Below are 27,734 nucleotides of genomic sequence, written 5' to 3'. Positions count from 1 at the left end.
TTCGTAAACACAAAATTACAGGAGCACTGTCGAACTGGTGTGTTGCAGTTGCGCACACGTAGCAGAAAAGTGACACCCTTTCTACAGAAGAGCTTCACGGGTGTCGCTACCTTCTGAGTGACTTGTTTGTACGATTGGAAAACCATCATATATGCCAGACGGCTCTAGGACCACGATACTGCTTTTAAAGACACGAGTATACTAGTAGTGACTTGGCGGGACAGACGTCTGGCAGCCAATGATTTGTATGGGCAGAAGTCTGTTCATAAACTATTCCTAGAGGCACACAAGCAAGTTATGTACTTGTAGGGAGACGATATGCAGACACAGTGCCAGAAGAGAACGCATCAACAAAAGAGATGCGAACCATGATACCAGTAGTAGTAGTAGTAGAGGTCTTTTCAGCGCAGACGGTAGAACTGGGTGTTGCTGACAAGTTTGCGAGGAGCGTTTTTGGACCTAAAATTGTAAGATAACTTGATATCAAGATCTCTTGGGTTCTTCTTACTTTTCTTGACAGCTATCATTCCTTCAATTTTATCACCTGCCTCTGCAACCAGTACGTCCTGCATGTAAAAAACAGTCTGTTTCCAGTGTGTGTAACGTGCATGCGGGCTCGTACTCAACACAACGGGCTTATGACAATCGCAAAAGCACACGTCGAACCAGGCGATCTGCAATAACACGTAACACACACAAGGAAAAAACAAACACATCACTAGAGACAAAAAGGAGTCAGACCCGTCTGTGCGTGTAAATGAAATACTCAAAAGCACAACAAATGAGTTAGAGGTCCTCCCGAAGTCTCTGGCCGGACGACATTTGCGGCAGGAGCGGCTACGAAGCCCACGTAAGACGGCCGTAGCAGCAGAGTGGCAGCACCGACCGATGAGACAATGAAACGGGACGTACGTCTTCCTTTTTAACAAACTGCAGTTTAGGAGTTGCAAAAGAGACAGCCGGTACAACGTTTGACGCAAAGAGCAGATGCAAATGTGCCAGGGTGTATATATGGGTGTCTACCACGGGGCAGCAGCGAAAGTTTCTTCTTCTGTTCAATATGAGAAAACCAAAAGGCAAAACGCAGCGAGCGTCTCCCCAGGCATTGATGCCCAACCGCATCTAAAGAAGTATGAGTAATGAGAGTAATACGCCGTAACACCAGCCCTCCACAGCACATACACATATACATACATACATACATATATATATATCGATATTTGTGTCTCTATCTCTGTATGTATATGTACATGGTGCTTTTTTCTGAGACCGATATTCCCTTGAGTGGACGTGTCGCCATCACCATATAAACGTAGGTATAATGACAGGTGTATGAATACATTACTTTCTGCATGTATCTGTATCCACATACATATACGTATACATACACACGTCTGTGCTGCTCAGGTATTTTTCTCTGTCTAGAGAGCTTCAAAGAGCGCGAAAAGTTTTTTTGCGAATGCATACATACACGTATGTTTCCTTCGTATATGTGTATACTATTGACAGCTGCTGAAGGCTGCTACTCCCCTGCCATCCACTGCTAACAACAATTAGAGATGAACCGACTCTACGCACATGCGCTGCATGTCTTCGGTAGAGAAGTCGATATTCGGGCACACAGTGCATCTCAGGAAACACAAAACAGTTAGATGAGTCTTTGAAAAAGCCAATGCAAAGGGAAGTCAACAGAGACGTATACATTCAATGTAGAATGTATAAAGATAACAGGCATTTTCTGTTCCCAATACATATGTACAGTATACATAACGTAGTTACCTGTATACAGACATTATATGCATGATTACGTATACAACACTTATATATGTCTATACATCTGTACATACGTATGCTGTCTGCAATTCCGTCCTTCTCTACCCCTCACTATATACATATATATATATATATATATATATTTGTTTGAGTTGCGGGAGAAGAAGTGAGGCGTGAGATATACGATTAAATATGTGATATATTTACATATACATATATGTATATATTTCTCTATTTGTGTCAAGACGAAGGCACCATGACTGCAGGAGCAGACAGGAGGATGCTGAACAGCGGAGATTCCTGTTTTTGAGATTGACTAACGCTTGTGCTTCGACTTACAAATGCATGGACAAAATCTTTTCGTCGAAGCGTCAGTTGATAGGGGGCGCAGAAATCCAAATCTTCTTTCGTGCATGTCTTAAGATCGAGTTTCTGTATAACAAAAACATACCAAGAAAACAGAAAAGCCGACATCAGTCTGTCCTTCGGAATAAATTGAATGGACTTCCGTTTGGTGTATAAAAAAAACTATGGTCGAAAAGAAAAAAACCCTAATACCTCTTCCCTCGCGGTGGAGGGTACTGATGCTGCTGCTAGTGAGGAGGGTACTGATGCTGCTGCTAGTGAGGAGGCTACTGTTGCTGCTGCTACTGAGGAAGAGGCTACTATTGTTGTTGCCTTTCGAAAAAAAGCTAGTATCGTTGCTGCTATTGAGTATGAGGAGGCTACTATTGCTGCTGCAGCTACTGAGGAGGAGCCTAGTATTGCTGCTTCCATTATGTGTTTGAAAAGCCTAGCCTTGATGTTGCTGCAGCTGTTGCTACTGACATAGCTGCTGCTACTAGTACGAATGGGGAGGTTACTATTGCTGTCGCTACTACTAATACTACTACTGAAGAAAATATATTGCTGTTGCCAATGAGGAGTCTACTGTATTGTTGGTGCTGTGGGTGCTAGTGATACTGCTGCTGCTAAGGAAAAGGAGGAGGAGGAGGTCACTAAAATACTGCTGCTGCTGCTGGAAACTGCTGTGGCGCTCGCTATTGCGCCTAGCGATGCTAATACGTTCATTGCTGCTGCAAATGTGTCTCCCTGCTGCCATTCATTACTATACTACTACCACTGCTGCTATAACTAAAATGGCTACTACTACTCACCGCTGCGTTGCTGCTAATAATGCCAGTACGTCTTGTCGCTGCTACTAGGGCTTGTATGACCGTAGTAGGGATAATACTAGTAATACTACTACTATATATATATATATATTCATATATGCTTATATACATCAGACAGCTCTACTATACTGCTGTTGTTGTTGTTGCTCTAGCGCCGCTAGGGGCGGTGCTCCGTCTATCTTTTCATACGATATCCGCTGGCGTAGTAGCTCTCCTACTTTCCTCAGCAGCTGCTCCGATGGCATCTTCTACGCCCTACTCACAGAGAGATACCATATAATTCAATGACTGACAAGAATTCGCTTCCTTCTATCCATTCTCCTGCGTGTACCAAATTCATTTCTACTGCTGTCAACTGACGTACTGGTGAACACACACACATACACACATTCATATACACATACATATACCATACATACACACTTACATATTCTCATACATACACACATACATATACACACACATATACACATACATACACACATACATATACACATACATATGCACATACATACACACATACATATGCACATACATACACACATACGCACATACATATACACACACATACACACATACATACACACATACATATACACACACATTTACACATACGCACATACATATACACACACATATACACATACATACACACATACATATACACACACATTTACACATACATACACACATACATATGCACACACATTTACACATACGCACATACATATACACACACATATACACATACATACACACATACATATACACACACATTTACACATACGCACATACATATACACACACATATACACATACGTACACACATACACACACACATACATATACACATACGTATACACATACATACACACATACATATACACATACATATACACGTGCATACACACATATATACACACATACATATACACACACATTTACACATACATACACTCATACATATACATACACACATGCATTTACACACCATTTACTCATACGCACATACATAAACACACATATACACATACGCACATACATATACACACACATATACACATACATACACACATACGTATACACATACATATACACACACATATACACATACATACACACAAACATATACACATACACATACATACACATACACATACATATACACACACATTTACACATACGCACACACATACACACATACATACACACATACATACACACATACATACACACATACATATACACCTACATTTACACGTACATATGCACATACATATACACATACATTTGCACATACATACACACACACATATACACATACATACACACATACATAAACACACACATGTACACATACACATACACACATAGACACATACATACACACATACATATACACATACATATACACATACATTTACACATACATACAGCTTACATGTGAATTTATATAGATATCGTATTAGTAGAAAGACATACCAGTATGCAGCATGCGGTGGTCGCTACGGCGTTTTCATCAACAGTATCGACGAGCGGGTCCTCCATAACGCACTTGCTGACGCATTCGAAGTTGAAGCCGTACACGTTCTTCCAGTAACCAATCTTCTCTTCCTGAATACATCATATATGGCGTACACACGTAGACACATACATGCGCTTATAGTAGTGCCTTAACATCAGGTGTCGTAAAAAGAAGAAGGCAGGAAAATCCAGTCGGCAGTTACGCGGATAGTAGTTAGTCGGTTGATTATAACGGAGTAACTCAGAAGTAGAGCTACAGGGAGCAAGAGACAAAAAAAATAGAGTTGACATGGTGAAGACAAGTCATTCAACATGCGAAAAGAGAATCGCGGTGTACAGACACCGTAAAAGATCGTTCGTAGTCCCCAGTAAGACACGGAGAACGTATGCACGTTGACTGCGTATATTTTCTTCCATTCGAAGTCCATTCTACGAAAAGAGAGATGGTATCAGAAAACCAAAAGAGTTCTCTTTGAAGATATATACGTATACATGGAGAGAGGAAGATATATGTAAGTATATGTGGAGCGAAGTACGGCACATTGATACGCCCTCTACATATGTGTAGATAGAGGGAGAGAGACAGAGACACGTAAGGCTACACATATATATGTGTAAGTGGAGAGAGGCCAGGACACATACGTATGTGTACATATGGAAAGAGAGAGAACAGGGCTGCATATATATTGGTGTATACACATATACAGAAAGAGAGAGAGAGAAGTACGGCTACACACATCATAAGTATATATACAGAGAGAGAGATGGAGAGAGAGAAGTGGGGCTGCATATATATATATATATATATATATGTGTATATATATATATATATATATATATATATATATATATATATATGTGTATATATATATATATATATAAAGAGAGAGGGAAGTAAGGCTACACACATAAGTATATCCGTATAGAGAGAGGGATAGATACAGAGAAGTAGGGCTGCATATACACGTGTATATATATCATATATATGTATGGAGAGACAGAGTAGGGCTGTATATATATGTATACTACAGAGACGTAAGTAAGGCTACATATATATACACGTGTATATTACTACAGAGAGTGATGATAGAGGGCTGTCAACACTTGTGGAGAGGGAGATATAATAGAGAGACGAGACAGAGACAGAGTAGGGCTGTATATATATGTATACTACAGAGACGTAAGTAAGGCTACATATATATACACGTGTATATTACTACAGAGAGTGATGATAGAGGGCTGTCAACACTTGTGGAGAGGGAGATATAATAGAGAGACGAGAACCTCTTTTTCTTCTTTTTCAAAGACTGTAGTATCCTTCCAAGGTAAAACATGCGTTTGTTAGTGTACACACCTTTGAATACACATGTACACACCTACATTCACACGCGGCACAAGAGTACCGCAGTTGCTTATATACATATATTATATGTTTATGAATAGCAGTCTTTCTCGTTAAATACGCAGTTCCTCCATTTTATGTACGAGTAGTGCACCTAGCCAGAATAGACATACATACGTCTTGTCGACATCAGAACAAATACACACTTTTCTGACACAGTTTCACCACCCAGAGGAGAAGTTAATATACACCGCCTTCTCTATACATACTTGGGGTGAATACTCTACACATGCCTTTGGACTAGATAACGATGTCTTTTGCCCGAGTTTTTTCCTGTATAACGTATACTGTACTGGGTATACTTCAGAAGACAAGCCATATTGTATGTGTAGGCAAATGTGCGTACATCCTTTGCACAAAAATTTCCCTGAAGGACGTACATCCTTCAACAGCGTGACAACAGACATTCAGGGCTCAAAAAGTGTGCATCATGTAATTGCTTCAGAAATTATGCTTCTCTGCAACCAGAGAGAAAAAAAGAGAAAACACTTCTTGGCTTCCTCATGTAGCAGGAATACGTGGGGTGGTAATACAACACACAAAAAGAGATTTCTTGTGTAGAGCAGCCTCAACATGTTCCAGTAAACAAGACAAAAAAAGACGCACAGCGGGGGTGTGTGTGTGTGTGTGCGCGCGTGTGCGTGCGTCTATCATTCTGTCGGTGGAGTTCCCTGTATATATGTCTCCTGTGCGTGTGGGTGTGTTGTCTGTGTCTGTGTATACGTGTGTATGTGTGTGTAAGTGTATATACGTGTGTGTGTGTGTGTATGTATGTATGTGATGTGCGTGTGTGTGTCAGCGTGTATGTCAGCCCGTGTGTGTCTATAAATATTCGTGCACGTCTTCTGTCTATCCTCTCTACGGTCTTTCAGTTTTCTCTGTGTATTTAAATATATATATATATATATTTGTACATGGGTGTGTGGGTGTGTGTGCGTGTCTATCTGTCGGTCAGATGGCATGTATACCTCTGCGAGTGTGTGTGTGTGTTTTTTTTTTCTTTATGTTTGTGTGTATTGGCCGACCGTGTGTATGTATATATATATATATCTCCGGTGTGCCTCTGATCGTATATGTTAGTGGGGTGCGTATGTCTGTGTCTGGTGTAGCTGTGTCCATACACACACACAACAGATGACTGTAAGTGTATATACCACGAATACAAGCCCCTACACAGACACAGACACACATATATGCAAACAAACAGACACATCTGGCTGCAGTCCAGTACACACCTCCCTTAACACACACACACAGATGGATGGCGACGGTATGAACCTTAAGAAACGTATGAAAGAAGTGATGGTTTTTCTTCTCTTCTGCTCGTTTCCTCTGCATAGTACATGTAACACGATGTACGAAGACGAGTATCACATTACTGGTGTTAGTTGTTCTCGATTTTTTCACCTTGTAGTCCGCATCCTCAATGGCAGCCAGATACAGGGCTGACTTATCAGGAAAGATCATTCCTCCCGGAGCAAGCCAGCGATCTCGACAATAAAGCACAGTATCTAGCATGCTTTCGTATAGAAGAAAATAACCCATCCATTCGCTGATAATAATATCCACCTGGGGAACAGGAAGCTCGACATCTTCCGCTTTCCCTTGTATAAATTGGATGGTATCATCGTAGCCGTTGGCAGCTACTATTTTTCTTGCTGTGTGGACGATTTCGCTGCATTCAATGCCGTAGACGTGAGCAGCTCCTGCGCGTGCAGCGAAGAGAGAGAGAATTCCTGTTCCGCTTCCAACATCTAGAACAACCTTCCCCAAAAACAAATGTGAGTTCTGACAAATGGCTCGCTGATAGCATCCTGCACACAAACAAAACACAAAAGAAAAAGCATCAGATGGAAAGCGTCTTCGGCTACATACTCACACAGTTCTACACAAAGGGAAAAATAAAAAAAAAACACTAATCTCAGTGAACATATGTAGAAGTACACACAAATCACACACAACATGACTATCTGTAGTCACGCCTGAAAGAGAATATACACTACTGACTACTATTACATTGCACTCTGGTCCTTCCACTACTACTACTACTACTATTACGACTCTCTGTGATATTATGAGTGTTGCACGGACACTAATACTGATACTCAAACTACTAGTAGTGGTACTACTACTACTACGAGCACTTGTTTAGGCAGCAATAGTGATACCGTTTTTCTCTCATTCTTCGATAATCAACTCCTGCACAACTACTGTATAGACAGAAAGAGACGAAAACGAAAAGCAAACATACGTTCAGTTACATAAGGCAAATGAGGACAAACAGATATAAAAGAGAGTGAACAGGCAGAAATGCTCATGGCACTCTCACACAACAGAAAGATGGGGGACGTTAGAGAGAGATGAAGAATAAGAGAATCTTACAAATTAGCTCTCGTGTTGCTGTGGACAGCGGATGTATTAGAGCAGTGATGCTAGAAAAGTAGTCAACAGTTGTATTAAATGGAAACACCAACGGGCACTCGTTAGTATTGTGAGTGTAGAGGACGTGTCTTCGAGTATATGGTCGATAGAGCAATAACTGAGAAAAGCAGACTCGCGAGTCTATCCTGAGTACAGCAAGCATCAGTGCAACGCGCTGGAGAGGAGAGTAAAAGGACATTCAGAAAAAAGCAGAAACAACAGCTCTCCGGTTTGTATGTGTGAAGGGGGTGCGCAACAGCAGTACTGGGGAGACATCAACGATCGAGAACAGCAGAAAAAACCGCGTTCGTGTTTAACTGTGTGAAGGAGATATTATAGCAACCGGATGAGATATCAGTGAATGAAGCACAGACAACAGCGTTTGTGTACATTTGTGCAAAGGAGGTAAATTGTTAAAGCGATGGTGGTGGAGAGAAGACGGAGGAAGAGGAGGCACAACCGAGAGAGAGAAGCACATACACTAAGTCACGGGTAGTGGTGCCTATATATGGAGAAGGGAGGTATTAGTGATATTGTTGCAGTAGTAATAGTAGTAGTAATGTGCGTGGACTGGGAGTGAGGAGGGGTTGTATGCTGTTGCCTGCTCAGGTTTCCCGGGTCAGATTATAGTAGGGGAGGAAAACAGTAGACGAAAGACTGGTGAGTTTCGCTTCAACAGATATAAATAGATGTAGATATACACAAATATATATATACATATATATATGTATTAATATATGCCTGTACACATATGAATACACGTATGTACATATATATATATATATATATGTACGTAAATATATACATATGGAGAGAGAGAGGGTGGAGGGATAGAGTAAGATACATACGTATACAAAGAGAGAGGGGAAGAAAGAGAGATGAGGGGAAGCAACAGAGACAGTCACGCAAAATAAAGAGAGACGTCCTCAGAACGCTTTTGAGTCGAAGGTAGGTGTTGTATCTACTCTACGAGAGAAAGAAAAAAGAGCAAGAGCACAGTTTCCACCAGAGACACGTGGGCAAAGAAAATCTCTTCTGAAAACATCATCAAAAAAACAGGCAATCGATACACTTAACAAACATCAAGTGCACGATAAACATACATGCAATCATATATGTACATATATATATACAAACATATATACATATGCATACATGTACATACACCAAAACATATCAGAGGTACGCACACATACACACAATCATATATGTACATATCTATATATATATACATACATACATATACACATATGTACATACACCAACACATATCAGAAGCACGCATACATACATACAATCATGTATGTATATATATATATGTATATATACATATTATACATATATGTACATACACCAACACATATTAAAGACACGCAAAAATACACACAATCATATATATTCATACATATACACGCGTGTATATGTGTATATATATATATATTAATACGTGTGTGTATATATATATGTTAGTACGTTAGAATGAAGGCAACAAGACTTGTCCTATCTGGTCCCTATTCAATGTCTACAGACAGTTATCAGTAAATATACCTTGTTTCGCCTTTTTCTTTCTCCTGTCGTTGCTTTGCGTCTTTTTGGTGAAAAAGGAGGGAGAAAGAGCAGAACTGCTTCTACATATATGCGTACACATGTGTAGCCATCATGTGTACTTTGTTCGTCATCAGCTCAAGACTGCATTCCAGCATTCACGCCCTGAGAGTATCTGCGCTGTATGTGGAGCGCACGACAATAATGCCTTCATATATGTCTGTGTGTATGCAGGTGTGTGTGGGTGTGTGTGTGTGAGATAGAGAGAGAACGATGAAGATCGCGTGTATACAAATTGATGTACTTCTCTCTGTGTCCTGCATACACAACGGAAACATATGCCACTAGCATCGACACAGCATGAAAGCCATGATGTAGGTAGAGACTGTGCGGAACGTGTGTATATGTATACGTGCGTACGTGTGTGTGTGTAAGTGTGAGGGGGCTGTCTGTGTATGTGGGTGTGGAGTGTGTGTGACTATCTGTGAATTATGTAGGTGTGTGGGTGTGTGTGTGTGTACGTGTGGCTGTCTCTTTGTGTGGGTGTGTGTGTATGTGTGGCTGTCTCTGTGTGTGGGCGTGTGTGTACGTGTGGCTGTCTCTGTGTGTGGGTGTGTGTGTATGTGTGGCTGTCTCTGTGTGTGTGTGTGTATGTGTGGCTGTCTCTGTGTGTGGGTGTGTGTGTGCGTGCGCTACGCGTTTTCACGTCATTGCCGATATGTCGTTTTACCAGGATACCTCCTAACTCCCTCTGTGTGTGTGTGCGCGCTCCGTTTTGAGCCTTCTCTCTTTCGTTCTCATTTTCTGCGTAACAGAAAAGGTTTTTGCGCCTCTTCAAATTCTTCTCGTCTCAAGAGAAGGAGTCGTCACATCACACACCACTACTTTCCTCCTCCATACAATCTCCTTCGGTCTATACAACTGATATAAGTGCCTTGTATCTGGTTCTTTCTTTGCAATGGTGCATACATGTAGTAGCTTCTAACTTCCCTAGTTTCGAGTGCTTTGCCCCCTCTCCCCTCCTGCTGCTACTGCTCTTACATCGTCGCCTCCAAACACACTAAACCTCTTCACTGATGTTGAAAATTCGTCCTTCATATGCTGCTATCTTTCCTACTCTCCGCTTCATCTTTCTCCCAATTACATCCCTTTCCTCGTTGCAAATCCCTTTATGTCTCTCTGTGCATGTGTATACGAGGGGAAGATTATATATGTATATGTGTGTGTTTGTGCAAATGGAGTGTAGATATGTGCATCAGGTTTGTGTGTATGTGGCTGTATGGCGTGTACGTATATATGCAGGAGGTGTATGTGTTGCCGTGTGTGCTGGTGTATATGTCTGTTTGTAGAGAGTCTACCCCCGGGTGCTTGTGTATACATTGTGCGTATATATATATATATATATATATATATTTATGTATATGTATATAACTACATGGGTATGTGAGTGCCCGACTCATGTGTGTGTGTGTGTGTGTGTTTGTGTGTGTGCATGCGTGCGCAGGGTGCATGCACGGGGTCCATACGGGGTGGGTTTTTGAAGTGTGTGTGTATATGAGTATATATATACGTATATATACAAATATATACATATGTATGTACGTGTGTATAGTGAGAGCAGCACCTGTCTCCGTCTTTCCCTTCACCATCCCAACATACTTTTTACTGGTTCTGCTATTAAAACTGTTGTGGGTGTTGCAGTGTGATGCTTTCTCCCCTCTGTCATAGGAGAGCAAACAGAGTCATACCTGTGCGAACGGTATCTTTGAGCATTTCCTCATGAATTCCAAAGTGAGCATAAGAATTGAAGTAATAATCTGCAGAAGATAAATTTTCATGTTCGAGAGCTTGCCATTCTTTTGTGAATGCTGCTTTTGTCTCCTCATCACATGGCATCACTGTTGCTGTTGCTGCTCCTCCACCTCCACCTCCTCCTCCTCCCCCTCCTGCTCCCGAAACGTTCATACTATTACCACTGCTGCCACCACCAGTGGCTTGCTGTTGAACTTGCTGCTGATGTTGCAGATTCTGCTGCTGCTGTGAATGTGTCCATACATTTCCTTCCGCTCCTCCCCCACGTCGTTGTTGTGGCTGTTGATGTCCCTGTGATGGTGCTGTGGCTCCTCCCCCTCCTCCTCCTGTCACTGTTGCGATTCTATTACCACCTGCGGCGGGCATATTTGGTGCTGCAGACACTAGTCCTCTATTATCCCTTCGGTGTTGTTGTTGATCGCCGCCCCCGCGCGTCGTCGTGGGGACACCTGCTGTTACCTGCTGTGGCGATAAGGGGGATGGTGGTGGTGGTGCACTTGCCGCATCTTTCATTATATTTGCGGGTTGAGACAATAGAGAGGACTGCTGTGGAGTCAGCGGGTTTGCTGCTACTACGACATTACCATGGTGATGCTGCAACAACACTTGGCCCCCACCACCACCGCCACTACTATTACTACCACCACCATCACTAATGCTACTACAAACTCCACGTGTATTCGACCGATTGCTACTTCCTTTATTATGACCTCCTACTGCTGTCGATACCGTCCCTCCAACCGATCCCGATCCACCACCTGCTGTTCTTCCTCCTCCTCCTCCACCTCCTTCCTCTCCTCTTGACTGTCCCAATATACCCGTACTGTGTGCACTAGTATGACTGCCTTGGCCAATAGTGTTATTATTACTCATCTTTGCTTTTGATACTGATGGATGACTGTTGTACCCGTCCATTTTGATGCGGCTACCGTCTTCCAATAGAGCACAATGTCACTCACTGCGAGGAGACCGTAGTACGGGAGCTATAAGAGAAAGAGAATCACACAGCCCTTCAGAGGTACGTAGTGTAAAAAGAGAGTTCACATCAAGAAAAGGAGAGGAAGAACGAGAAAAGGACGTACTGCCAAAGAGATAGAAAGAGGAAAAACGAAGTGAAAAAGTTTCAAGAACATAGTGGGGAAGAAAATAACACTCACACGAAGTACAATGGCGATAACCTCTTGTGGGAAAAAACAGAGGGTCACACGGTGACTAACCTGTATTAGGCCACAAAGAACTCCGTAAGAAGTAATAGTCACGACAAAAAACGGGAGGCAGATAGTTACCGTAAGCGGTAGCGTCCGTAATTATTCATTTTTTTTCCAGAAACATACCCCTATGGTCACCTCAATTTGATATGCGTCAGAAGCATGCATAGTCTGTTGTTAGTCAACGGAGAAAAATGCGCATGCGTGCGTACGCGGTGTAGTCGGGCGCGCAGAAAAACCCACACACACACAGACACACAATCACACATGCACCAGCAGCCCGCAGAAAACAAACGAGCAACCGTTAGTCCCAGGAGAAAGTCTCTATACTCTCACAGCAACACATGTATGAGGCAACAACCACAAATACAACATATGCAAGCCCGCCGTGGGTGTGTAGCAGCACATACAATCACCAGTAGAGAGGGTTCTGATGAAAAGCTGAACAGACACGTGCCTTTTTCTGCCGTCACCACGCGAGAGAGGAAATATGTAGAGGGAATGAGTTGGAGACGGAGCTAGGTTTATATAAGTAAGACACTCAGTTTGGGGAAGCTTTCGCGTAGGGTTCATACTTTTTGAATGAATTTGTGAGGCAGAGGAGAAATCGGAAATCCGCGGGGGGGAGCATGCGCACGCACGCACCGTCGGTGGGAATGGTTGGGTCGTAGTACGTTAGAGAACGGCATCCGAAGTAGTAGCGGGAGACCCGAGTTGACCATGTAAGGACGTAACGGATATAAGAAACCAATGGAGAATGCTTAGTTTAAAAGAGTCACACAACTACACTTACAGAAAAAACGTCAGTGAAAGCAAAACAGAAGAAAACCTGGTAGGATACGACGAGGCAGGGAAGTATAGAAGCCCTCCCAACAGCCGCGGTGCTTACTTCGATGCACGAGAGAACGGCCTGGTAGGTATCATTTACAGAAGCGGAGTCTGCGATGATAGATAGTCGATACTGCATGGCATAGGTATCAACAATAACTAAAAATGTGTAGAAGAGGAAACAGAGACAGAGTAGTGAGACGCTATAGTGACTATAGTGCACAGAGTATGGGGTACGTTTGATTTTTTAGACACACACGAAGCCTGTGTGCGCCCAGCGGGCGGGCGGCTCAGATTGAAATAGACCCTAGCACACAGAACATAGAGGGGAGGAGAACGGTACAGACGGCGAACGATTGAAAGGCCAGGCCATCCTACACAAAGAGACTTCTTGTGGGAATCTTATTTGTCAAGAAGAGGCTGCGGCTTTAGAATATGAAGCAAAAGGCGCACAGTTTTAAAATTAGTCGCATTGAAGACAGAGTTCCATACTATGGTGGTAGTACTGGTAGCAGTAGTGACAGAACAGCCGCCGCTTTACTTAGACGAAAGGTGGTGTGTACTCTGGGCTGCTACCTTTCCGTCTCTTTTACCTTTTCTGTAGGAAGGATTTCGCGGAGTAAGAAGTAAGTTGACGTCATGAGAGTCGCAAACGCGTCACAGGTGTAAAAATGGACGGCACTGCGCGGGGCTCGTTCTTGAGCTGGTCTGCAGTAACGTACGGATGGTGTTGCTGCTACACGGCCGTTGGGCGGGTTGTGGAGATATATACGAATGAGGAAAGTAAGTAGCTTCTACTTTCTCTCGAGGAGACACATCATAACACAGCGCCGACAAGAAAGAACAGAGTACTGAAGACGGTTTATGATAATCTTTTCGATGTTACTGCTGTCGGTCAGATCTGCTGCTGCTTCGGTGTTGGTCGTGCGCGGTGCCGACAGCAAGCGCAGGGGGCCTACGGCTGCAGCGGCTCCTGCGTTTTTGTAGATAGAACTCGCAGGCACAAACACTATATACATGAGACAGAGACGTAGAAGAAGAGAATGGAGGGAAAATGCAAAGAAACACGAACTACGAGACAGAGTGCAGCCTGTGTATAGGAATAAACCCGTGGAACCTACGACTGAGGCAACAGGAAATGTAAGAGAGAGAGCAGTTTTCAATTATAATACTGCAGAGAGCCGCACCTGCAGCTGCTTCTTGTGACACGCCCCGCGCCTTCCACCGTACCTCCACCCCGCACAACGACGTCCCTGCGCTACTGCCTCTTCGTGAGCTGCGAGCCACGAAGTACCAGTAACAATGGAGCCCCTTGAGTTCTACAATTTCCCGATGTACTTCATGTAGACAGGAGGCGATAATAGCATCAGCAGCAGCAACAGCACGACAATGAAGACGCCCGTCCGTGTCTATTCCCTCCTGATAGCGACGGATGTTGCAGAGGTATGAACGCGCTGTTGCAGCACGAAAGCACCAGTATTTTAGCTGCACGGCAAACTATAAAGCACACACCTTAACGCTAGAAGCTATGGCAGGAGCATCAAAGACAGATCCACCTGCTGCAACAACCGAAAAGCACCACCCCTGAACTGCCGGACATCAACAAAAGACTGCGGCTCCATCGGGTAGTTTGCATGAGCGGCCACTGCAGCCGTAAGCCGCGACGTACACAGCGGGCGGCAACTGACCCCAAAATCACCGACCACCAGAGACGGAAGAACAACCAACCAGCGGGGAGAATGTGTGGGTGGGGGGGCTAGCAGCGGAGGTTGATGAGTGACAAAAACAGCAGCAGTAGCGCCTGAAATAGAGAAACGTCTTCTCTGCCGATCAGTAGCGACAGCATCAACAACACCAATGACGAATTTGGGATAGCTTCAGCGCTCGCACACCCAAACCACCACACTTCCGCAGTAGACACGCGGATGTACCCTCTGCGAGAACTGGGAAGTCCTGCATTTCGATTGAATAAGAACCTTTTATGGTGTATATCGGATGCTATTTCCATGTAGCCTTCTGTCATGTTTCTAGTGCTGCGAACGTTCAACTACTGCCCACACTTCTTCACTTCGTCCAGATGAATGTTATACAAAGAGACTTCCAGAAGGTACAGATGTGCAGAATTGTATGAGCCGAAACGTATGAACATAGGCGAAAGTCTCTATATTGTTTGGTAGTTTCGAATGAAAAGATACAGCTGCGTAACGGTGTTCTGAAAACAGCTCTCTACACAAGTACCCCATTCATGTGGTCGCTTGCACGTACTACCGTCTGTACGCCGCTGCGATTCTTTGGGTTCACCTGTGAAGAACGCTGTCTCTAGCGTTCAAACGAAGGCACTCAGCATCGGAGAACTATGCGAAGTACCGAGTCGAGGGACTCCCATGTTACTACAAACGTGTGCACATCCTGGATAAACATGGAGAGACACACGTCCAGTGTGTATTCTTCCATAGTAGCTACTGGTCTAGACGTTTTGCGGATGTTTCGTGCTGCTTCCTGTAGTCTGTGCTCGTTTGATGAGGCCGTCGACATTGACTCTGCGCGGCATGTACCTATAGTAGTGTAGTCGTAGATGTTTTACTTGTGTGTAGGTGCCCAGTACAGATTTCAGTAGATTACGCGCAGAGATGCTGTCTCGTAAATAAGCGTCTGGTAGGGCCTGTGGTCTACAACGCTTTTTGTGCATTACTCCAGTTACTGACGCGCAATCAATCTCGACAATTCCCGACCGGGAAACACTTGGTAAGTCGGCGGTTACGTGAAAACAAAAGGAAGATATCCAGGCACTAGGTCTCGTGAGGCTGAGGAGACTGGGCGGATCCCCAGATACTCTGCTACAGTAGGTTAGCACCATCCGACCACTGTGGTAATTTGCCAAATGCTTCTTATTATAACGCGTGCTGACGTACTACTATATATATATACATCTATATATACATATTTATATATCCGTATACCAAGTGAGAGACACACAGAAAGATATATATATATATATTCCTACAGGGAGATGAGCATGTTTGACAGCTGTGGCGCACGGTGATTGTATGCCACCGCAAGCCACTGAAAAGGGACGGAAGACAAGTCACTAAGGACGATTTAGGACTCAGTATATGGTTTTCAGTCGTAGATACCGTAAGCTCTTGAACAGAAGTTTATCGCAAGCTCACCTGGTCGCTGGAGGTGTATTTGTGCTCGGAAGTAGGGCGCATAGGCTCCTGCGCAGCGCTCCCCCGATAAGTGGACACCTTAGACCGGTAGGTTGTCGTTTCTGCTGCGGGATGATAGTAGGCGTTCCCTCTTGCGCGTCAAAATGAATCTGAGCACAGCCACCTTCTGTCGCTGATGCAAACAAGGGTTGCTTATCGACAAACACCACCCTCTCGAGCAAGACCGCGTAGAGAAGACGTCATCAAGGCCCGTACTGATAAATCACTTGAAGGATGTGTTCATACGTGACTGAAAAAAATAGACCTTCAAGTCAGCAGCTGTTACAACTATGTCTCCCCGCGTATAGCGTACTGACTCGCATGCTCGGAGCGTAAAGTGGTGATAGAGAAATTTTTTGACGTAGCTCTAGTCCTGTTTCTCAGTGAATAGTTTACGAAGAGAACCGCAGACACCTGCATGAGGTGTGTGCAGCAAGGCGAGTTTGTTTGCGGGTATGCCTGCGTTGTACATGAATTTACCAGAACGTAGGAGCGTGCTTCGTACTTCGCAATTGCACATACTGTCTCCCCCCACATCCGTACATAAGAGAAAAACAAGCCCACCACTCATGCATCTACTTGTGCACCGAGCTACGTGCTGCTCATCATATAGGCTTGTCAGTCCGCAAACCTTCTCCACACATCTGATAAAATTCATGTATTTCTCTGTATGCACGCGTGGCAGGTTTTTATACTCGCGTGTATGTTCATTCGCATACTCTGGATCTAGGCAAACAGATTGGAAACAGCATCAATTTTACATGAAGCTCCATCTCCTGCAGTACAAGAGCACGGACAGGTTTGTTTCTCCAGTTCCGGTGTTTCAGTTCTGCAACGCCACATCAATTGCATGTTGTTCTGACACAGGCCTGATGACAGGAGAGTTTCGAAAGCAGCTGAGCGTTTGCCCTCTTTGAATGAGGAAGCTTAGTTTTCCGGGAGACTTCTACGGAAACCAAATGCATGAATCGCTTCACAAAACCCCCGCGAGCGTGGAGCCAGTGTATGCACAGCATTTCCTGCACGCCTGCGTTCTTCTGCGTCCGTATACAGAGGGAGTTTGGTGACGCAATAAATTTTAAGAGACGATCGACTGCTTGTCTAAGATGTGTATCACTCTGCCTACGTTCAAATTGAATCCTGCGTAAAACTACGTTTATGTGAAAGCTGCGTCGAAGTGCATTTGCGTGTTCATCTGCAAAAATACAACGAACTGACACACCACGCACTAAGCCACGCACACGTTAAACCCCACATGCGCTTGCGAAGACGCATGTACATCTGTTCTCTTTATGGACGAGAACACCTATTCATGAGAAAGAAGAAGGACACTGTTGCAGATACATAGATGTCCGTGTTTATAAACATGTCTAAGTGTATATGTATGTATCAATCAACAGACTGATCTGAAGCTTTTTGCGAGGTTACCACGAGTGTACACAGGATGGTAAATTCAGCCCCGGAAGCGCAGCTACGTTGCTCATGAGTATCAGTTTCCAAGACTTAGCCGGGAAGCCCAGTAAACCTAGATATGCTTGCAGGTGCACATGCCCAGAGTTGCGTATCTTTGTCCGCTCTCTATACTGTTCGGTACAACTATTACAAGGTCGCAGAAGCGTTTACTAGTATGTCATCCTTTGGCCCCCACATCTTGTGTACAACGGTGCTATGCGTCCCTGCCTGCGTTCTGTCTGCGCTGTCTCGGTCTTTGAACCAAACGTCTCCTCATTGTGATTCATGCTAGCAATCACGTGAACCAAATTCCGAATCTGCGTTTGCTTTGCCTGTTGACGCACTGCATTTCGGTTCTCCACAAAAAAAATTTGTGGCTTCTTCATTTTCTCTTGCGTCCTGGTACGGTGCTAACAGTGCTAACGTTCTCCCTACCTCCGCCGTGAATGGGGCTTCGTCTTCTTTCTGGTGGACGCCCGGAGACTGTAACATCGACCAGTGCTCGTGCGAGTATTGGCTCGGCTACATCCCTGTAGATGACACACACCCAGGATGACACATTCACCCACTAAAGAAACACTTTGTTTCTAGATTTCAGATTAGACTAGTTTGGAGCGCAGGCTCAGGCTCATGATATGTCCACCTATATTTAAGCGACTTATTAGGCGGCGGGACCCCACGAAGTATCTACCCTGTTTTGCGACGTTGTGTGCGCGCTGCGCTCGAAGCGTTGTAGCACAAGTCATTCTTCCCACAATCAGTATATAATACTTGTATAGGAAGTCCCTGTGCAGACGCGCTCTCCACTCCGTCAATTACGCGAGGGATCCTGGCGTCGTGTCCGCCTCATCCTCGCCGCCTGCATTTATAAAGTCACCCGAGTACGGCGTGTATAGATACTTCATAAACGTGGAATTTGGGGCAGCGCAAATGAGCATCTTGATTCTAGTCTACAACCGTACGTTCTCACTCCTCCAACCAAATGTTCGATCTATTATACACGTATGAAATGCAGGAATGAAAAAGTGGGTCTGAATGACGATTACACGAGCGATCTGTTCTTAAATCCTTTGCATGTAATCACGTACGCTGGGGTAGACGCACGTACACACATGCACAGACCTAGGTTCGCCTTTATCCACATTATCGCTGGCGCACTTTTGACTGCACGAGCTTCTGCGTGAATGGGCACATCCGCAGATCTGTGTGTGTATACACGAATATATCCCAGCGTCTCTACCGGTGCGGAGGAGCGTGGACAAATATGTTGGTAAACTAGGAAGTATGCATTTGTGCGTCTGCGGCAGTGCCCGTATGTCGCACTCACACCTTTCGCAATCAGGCATGGCGAAATTCTAAGCGCAGTACGTATGCAGCCCGACGCGCATACGTACGATCGCGCGCGTCGCGTCACGTGCTAGTGTTTCAGAAAACGCTGAATATTTGTGACGCAGATTTTCATTCTTCCATCTCTTTTGAAGATTGAACCTCCGTTCTGTCATGCTCTAGAAGATGCACTTCTGCTGCAGAAGGAACGAGGAGGTGTTGAAGGATGGCGCTGCACACCGCTGCCAAGGGCCGAGCATCGGAAGGGCACGGGTGCGATGGACTACCGCCGTTCACACGAGTGGAAGATGGCCGCAGCATTTGCGAAGGAGCGGTTAAACGGGTAGACAGAGCAAAGTTTTGGGCTTCCGCACATTCGTCATGTATAGCCAGCACGCATTCAGGCTACAGCAGACGCCCCTCCCTTAAACGTATGCATTCTACTCTAGCCTGCTCTAGGAGTGTGTGTCCATGACAAGCAGACTGGATCTTGCCGTACTGATTGTTCCCAAGAAATGCATTCTTGCAGTGTTGACGCGTGTCTCGTTCACGCTCAATTACACTGCTCCGCAATCGCGTTAACATTTGTGTGCCTGACTAGTGGTAGCCTGACCTCGAGAAGCACGCGGCACACGCAGTTATCTGCACATATACGAGTGTCCTGGATGTGCTGGAGTCCGTCGATTCTACACTCTAGAACAAGCACTGAGGCTCGTACATGTACTTGTGCTTTTACCTCTACAAGGCTCAAGTTCACTCCGACTTCGATAGTACAGCTATCTGAACTGCACGGACGAGGTGCAGCCGAAGGAAGCAATGCGAACATACGCAAGAAAATCATCTTTTGCGCTTGTGTACGTCAGAATGGTTTTTCGTTCGATATGAACGGAGGTCTGGGTGTTTTCAAGGTACCTCTGTGAACAAACAGCTGTCTCTAATGCTGTTGTATCACACAGGTCGCAGCAAGGCCGCACTAAATGAACGGACGGCTACGAATCTCATATTCACCGCAGCCTCAAAAGCACAGCTCTCTGTGATGTAGCAAGGGGAAACACTGCGAGCTCATCTGAAGAAGTGGTTTTACGCGCATACGTGCCTCAAATGGTTTTCTTCGGGAGAGGGAGGCCTAGGTGCCTCGCGGGTACCGATGAAAGCTAAGAGCTGTGTATAATGGTGCCGTATTGAATTTGCCGCTGCAAAGCAATATACGTTCTGGAGGAGCGACGGATCATTGTAGATCCTTCTTTTTTATAAACTAGTACGCGAAAAAATACTGGTTCCACATAGATGGCCGTATGTATGTAGACTACAGAATGTCCCCGGAGAAGTGTACGCCCGCAAGGGCAATTTGCGAGGCTCGCTATGCATCCAGTAAGTGAGTCAGCCTTTCCTACGGGGAATCGCCCTCTTTTTGTCTAGAACCGTGTTACTTCACATGACGAGTAAGCCGCCCGTGTGCGGTCTCACGATTATATGCTGAAACTTTTACAACGCAGTTGATCACTCAACTGCTGAGGTGGTGTCAAGCGGTGCCAGAGATGAGTCACCTCATCCATACAAAGTACTACACATATGCAGCTGCGCGCTGCCACCTACCAAACGCATTTTTATGCTTGTGAATACTTACAGCTGTGGAAATATTATATACTTGCAACAGTATAATCTGCTTTCTCACTCCCCCTGAGTACGAGAAGTGTGTCTGTCAGGCGGAGGAGCCGATATCGGCATGAACAACTCAGATTTTGTACATTTCCTGCGAGAAGTGTGTCTGTCATGCGGAGGTGCCGATATCGGCATGAACAACTCAGATTTTGTACATCATCTGCAAATGGTTGTTGATAAATCAACATCGCTAAGCCCCTGCATATACATGTATATGTATATGTATGTATACATATACCTACGTATCGATGGTTGGTGTCACTACTCTACTAACGTGTAGACAGCATACACTTGTTCATAGGCACCAGGGTTCAAGTTGACTACAGCAACATCTACTGACAGTTCGCACACAGGTCTCTGTACAATGGAAACAGGTTAGTGTACTTTCGACGGTTCTGTTATTCCTGAAACACTTACTTATGAAGGAGAAAAAAACGGAAACAAAGGCACAGCAGGTATACCAAAGACTTGTAGACTCACGTCATGACGGCTTAGTAAGTGGAATCGATCTTCAAAAGTACTTTACTGGCGGTACGCGCCCTTATAATTTAGGTTGGCCGGATTGGCCAGTCTCATTCTTCAGATCTCCACCGCACCAAGAGAGTAATGCTTCAACGGTGACATACAACATATATATATATATATACATGTATGTGTATAACATACATATATATATGTATATAGAGAGAATCATATGCACCAGGACCCCATCTTAGTGATGGTGGTATACTCATTTTTATGAACTGCATACACGATTATGGAATTCCGCGGCAGGCATCTACACACCAGTATGTATCTGTTTATGTCTGTATCCATGACTGCACGCGTATGTACGTTTTTGCATGTTCAGGTACATGACCCCACCATGGCGCATGTATCTTTACACAACTACATATCCAGAAGAAAACGCAGGTGTTCGAGTAGGACTTATATCCATATATGTACACCTCTATAGTGTCTATGTATGTAGACATATGAAAAGACGGTGACGCGGGGGTACTGATAAACCCTAGATATATATACAGAACCATGCACTAACAGCAATCACGTGCCTTTAAAATCAGCAGTCACAGGTTTCTACTGGCAGCAATAACATGTCTTTACTGGCAGCAGTAACATGTCTTTACTGGCAGCAATAACATGTCTCTACTGGCAGCAGTCACATGTTTCTATTGGCAGCAATAACATGTCTCTACGCGCAGCAGTAACATATATATATCGGCAGCAATAACATGTCTCTAAGGGCAGCAGCCGCATGTTTCTATTGGCAGCAATCATAAGCGCCTAGTGGCAGCAGTCACGCCTTCTCCAGTTCAGTTGCACATAGCATACATACACCTCTGCAATTATACATATATATATATGTATACACATGCGCGCCTGATGGCTGCAGTCACAATTTCTCGAGTGTACTCATACAGTGCATATACACACATTTGCTCTGCGCTAGGCAGTGTGTGGGTCATAACTACTCATTAGACGTTCTTTTTCATGAGAGAGGAAAAAGCGAAAGCTAAAGCCATCTAAGTGTTACTAGCAGACAAGGCTATGGTATGATAAGTTCCACAATCAACAACGACTACTAAAAGCGCAACGCAGTAAGTTCAAATGTGATGTTTCGCAAAGACGGGGCACTCAGTGGAAGCTCTCGGCGTTCAGGGGTGAAACCGGATTGTTATCCCACGGGCTAGGAGGCTCCCTGAAGAAGAACGCGAAGAGAAAAAATGCTTTCAGCAGGTGTTCGCTTGAACAGAGCAACACGGTTATTATCCTTAGAGACCCAAAATTCCATCAGAGATGCGCGCAGGAAAAAAGTGGTATTTTTCGCAGTCTGAAATACTTAGGAACGAGACTACAACGAGGCAGGAGGTATTGTCAAAGTCTGAGAACTCCTGAGAAGCGTTCGGTCCCCGTTCTTCCACGGGCAAACCACTCCCGCTACTGGTGCGTATAACACACACGTGTGTGTGTGTGTGTGTCTGTGTCTGTGTCTGGGTGTCTGTGTACCTTCCTCATGTAAAAACAACACCAGTACTCGCCTATGATTTGTGTGTGTGTGTATGTGGTCCCTACGTGATATTGCACTTGCACTCATAGTGGTGTATGACAGACAGAGAGAGATATATAGGCAGGAAGGGTGGGTAACAACACCTGCATGAAGGTGAAACGTATTAGTAGTAGTAGTGAAACGAGGACAGGCATGTTTAAGACGAAGAGAAGAAAAAGATGAAATAGAAAGCGGCCTTATGTACAGAGAAGTAGTAGGGAATTATGGTGTTCAAACTAGAAAAGGAGATGTGCGTGTGAATACTGAAATCGAAAGCGTATAGGAAAGAGAATGATACAACAAGGAAGGTGATAAAAGAGATATAACATGTTGGCCTACAAGCACTGGAGAACAAACACACAAAGACTGTGAGAAAAAAACTGAATGAGGGAGAAATGAGAGCAAGCCGCAGTACACCAAGCAGAAGAGACAGTTAGCATCAACGTGTAGATAAGGAAAAGAAAGAAGATGATGTTAAGACACTATGGAGGAACATATACGCAATGTCCAGATGACCTGGACATTGCAACTGAAAGCAACTAAACAAGTATTTCTCATGTACACACTAATGCTTCATCACTCACTAGTGATGCGTCACGCGCACGAGCGGCAGCATAGATACATATGCATATATATATATATATAGATATAGATCGATAGGTAGGTGTAGATGTACATGGATATAGGTATAGAGAGATAGATATAGACAAATAGATGTATATGGATAGATATAGATAGAGAGATATGGACAGATATACATAGATATAGATAGATAGACATACATATATAGATATAGATAATATAGACAGATGGATATCCATCTATCTATCTATATCTATCTGTATCTATTTGTATCTATCTATATATATATATATATATATCTATGTCTCTATCTATCTATCGACCTATATCTACCTAGCTATAATCATCTATCTATATTTGTCTATACACATACAAATATATATATATATATACATATATATATATATATATATTTTCCTTCATAAGGCATGTAATCAAATATAATTGATATGTTTGTCATGCAGCACGGCCATGAGGCGAATGTGTACGATAGACCTCTATGTTTGCAAGTGAAGTGACTGAGTTATTCGAATCAACATAACGGAAATATTCGTCTGCCTTTGCGTCAGCTTCTTCTGTTCGCTTTCTTTCTCTTCTGTAATTCAGGGTCAACTTCATAAGCTTTTCTCAAATAACAATGTCACCAAGGACGCGCAGCGGAAGAAAGCAAACTACTACCACTTGTGTAGACTGGCCAGCACGTGTGTCGAGAGAGAAGTACGCAGACATACATGGGTGTGACAACAGGAGCTACCAAACAAAGGCAGCAGGAAGTCTCCATCGAACTAGTCCTTTGGTCCATTGTAAGAGAGACGACAAAACGAGCAACAGCAGCAGCAACAGTAGTAGTAGTACTCATAGTAGCAGCGAGAGACTAACAGCAGCAATAGGTGAGCCAAGAAGAAGTTGTACCAGCTGCCACTGCAATACAGAGAGATGACACCAATGGCAGCACTGCAAGCAAGAGTAGCAGCGCGGCGCAGCAGGAATAACAGCAGTATTCGTCTATAGAAAAGGAAGTCTACTGCGTGTGTGACAGAGGGAGAAATACATACGTACAGCAGCAGAAGCAGCAACATGATACTAGCACTTCTAGTAAAAACATTATTGCTGCCACCGTTGACCTGGAGAAGTCGCGGCGCGAAGTACTAGTAGCAGCAGTTGTATGTGAACGTAGAATTCCTGCAGACAGCATGCACGCTAGTTAGAGCGCGGAACACACTCAGCTGACATGTGTTTGCTCTTACCGTAAGGCCTCGTCTAATGTAAGCTGATATGCAGTGTTGCCGACGGCATCGGAATTCTCAGCAAACGAAGGGATGTGCATGCAGGTAGGAAGAGGAAGGAAGTCCAAACAGAAGCGACCAAACATTCCCTCTCGAAAAAACTGGAGAAACAGGCGACAGCCTGACATAATATCTGGAGGTGGTGGGCATCTTCGGCAACGAACTTTCAGCCCGTAGGCTGCTTCATACACATGGCACGCTACCTGTGGAAAGAGAAAAAACAAAACGAATTCCAGAGAGAACGAGAGGCACGTGGAGCTCCGACTCAAAAGGAGAGATACTTGCTTGAGCAGTCTTCAAAAAACTCGAAAAAAATGAGAAACACCAAAAGTACGAGCGAATAATGTGCAGAGTAGATAAAGGAAGAGGAAGAAGCAAGGATACTTCTGCTTCAACATGGAAGCAGCGTAGTACCATATTACTAGGCTGCTTCATACAAAAAAGCGATACGCTATCTCTAAGAGAAGTAGCCAGAGAAAAGCAATTCACATCGCAAGAGAATGAAGGTATCTCTCTCAGAGCCTAGGGGATACTGCAACAGAGAGAAGTACATATGTTTTATGTTTGCATACCTGAACATCTGCATGCACAACGAAACCTTTACTAGTTTTCGTGTCATCCCAACAGTTCGAGAAACTCCTTCCTTGAGGCCGTATTCAAAATTAAACTACGAAGAGCGGTAAAGGGAAATTCAACAAAGAAGAAAAGAAAGCAAAAGTACACTGTAACATGAGCACAGCATATACCAAAGAAGCAGCCGAAGCAGCAGAGGAGAATCACAGCACAGCAGCACAACAAGACAACACGAAGTGCAGTGAGCACTGCAGTATAGTACTGGGTTGACGTAGCAGCCGCTCGAGCAGCAGATGTTGAAGATGCTTGAGATATGCAGCAATTTTTCAACGTCTGCACTCTTTGCGAAGCAACATATATACTCTTTTTACCCGACTGAAGCATATATATATATATATATATTTATATACATATAAATAGGAAGAGACAGAGAGAAAAGGTTTATGTATACCCTGGTGGGGACATAGTGTAGATTTTCTTGCACACGAATATTACGGACGTTCACAAAGAGTTCTCTTCTTTTCCGTTGAGGCAGAACGCATGTCTTTTTTTGACGTACCCACAAAACAGCACGAGCCGTACTACGGCGAGAGAAAGAGCAGTGCGCCCAGGAAACGAAGCTGATTGCTTCTTCTCAGAAAACACGTTAAGGACTACTGCTGACGTCCTCCACTCACTATCAAATAGCAAAAAACAGGAGTCGTTTTTTTCTCACTGCAAGCGCCTCGTAGAAGAACGAACAGACATTTCTCTTGAAAAAAAGGTGAGACGTCCCTCTGCGTAGAGTGACGGTGTGAGTGTAAGAGCTGATGTCCTCCTTGTTACGTCGAGAGGGTGATGAAGCTTACTTAGAAACAGTGGTCTCCAACATGTGTACGAAATTAGTGGCATGCACATTTACTGTCTCATACACATTTTGAATAAAAGCACCCGTCATGACCGCCTAACCTTCTTGTGAAAGAGAGAGCGACAGAGAATATAACGAATTCCATTGCCGTAAGTGTACTGCTCATGCATATGTATATATATATGTATATGTATATATATATGTAGGACGTACATAACATCACTTCTACTGAAATGACTAAGGGCCTGTAGGAAAGCACATAAATATACATACAGACTCATCAGGAAAAGATATATGTAAATACAATGGCCAGAACAAAGAGGAGAAGTTTTATACGCAGAAGGAGAACAAGTATACATACAGATATATATATATATATATCTATACATATATATATCTATATATATGTAGAGAGAGAGAGATTTGGGATTTCGTGCGGGAACGTAATTACGCTGTGTATGTGAGCGAAAACGTGCTTACGCATTGCACCTGTGAGAAAACGTAGTTATGCATGATAACAATCATAGAGTTGCTAGGCTGAGTCGATATATAGAAAGCAGTATGTTGTACAAATGCGGAAGATGCCTGGTGAATATGATTCATGTAAATATTCACAAGCGCACAACAATAATAGACCTAGAAACCTCTACACAAGCACAGATAATACATATACACTCAAAGAATACGTGAGCCTCAACAGTAAGGTGATTTTGACTGTGGAAGCATATGATTGATGATAGAAATCAATCCTCATACACACATGCATACATATAATATATATAGACAGAAACAGAAAGTCATATATATATATATTTATGTATACATATGTATACATATATATACATATATATACATACATATATGAATATATACAAATATACATATACATATATATGTATGTAAACATGTAGGCGTGTGAAATCTAAAAGGTCGCACATGGAACCTCAAGCAACGAAGGAAATGTATATCATATCAAACAGACAGCGAAATGCAAAGGAGCTGTACCGCCAGTGAAGAACATCAAATGAAATACTGGCGTGTATACAGTGGGTGCAGTCAGCA

At 43.7% G+C, this 27,734-nt stretch overlaps 1 protein-coding gene across 1 annotated transcript; it reads right to left on the bottom strand.

Moving 5' to 3' along the window:
* Positions 1-401: 401 nt before the first annotated feature.
* LOC131478905 (uncharacterized) lies at positions 402-11,736 on the bottom strand. Its single transcript, XM_058659546.1, has 5 exons — positions 11,589-11,736; positions 7,282-7,688; positions 4,431-4,562; positions 2,113-2,205; positions 402-674 (listed from the first exon to the last, which is right to left on the bottom strand). Exons 1-5 carry the CDS (start codon positions 11,734-11,736, stop codon positions 402-404), a joined length of 1,053 nt encoding a protein of 350 aa, XP_058515529.1.
* Positions 11,737-27,734: the final 15,998 nt, after the last annotated feature.

The sequence above is a fragment of the Ochotona princeps genome, unplaced genomic scaffold, assembly GCF_030435755.1.
Source record: "Ochotona princeps isolate mOchPri1 unplaced genomic scaffold, mOchPri1.hap1 HAP1_SCAFFOLD_1626, whole genome shotgun sequence".
NCBI lineage: Eukaryota > Metazoa > Chordata > Mammalia > Lagomorpha > Ochotonidae > Ochotona > Ochotona princeps.
Note: the sequence above shows the minus strand (reverse complement) of the source record. Positions and strands in the feature narration are given on the sequence as shown.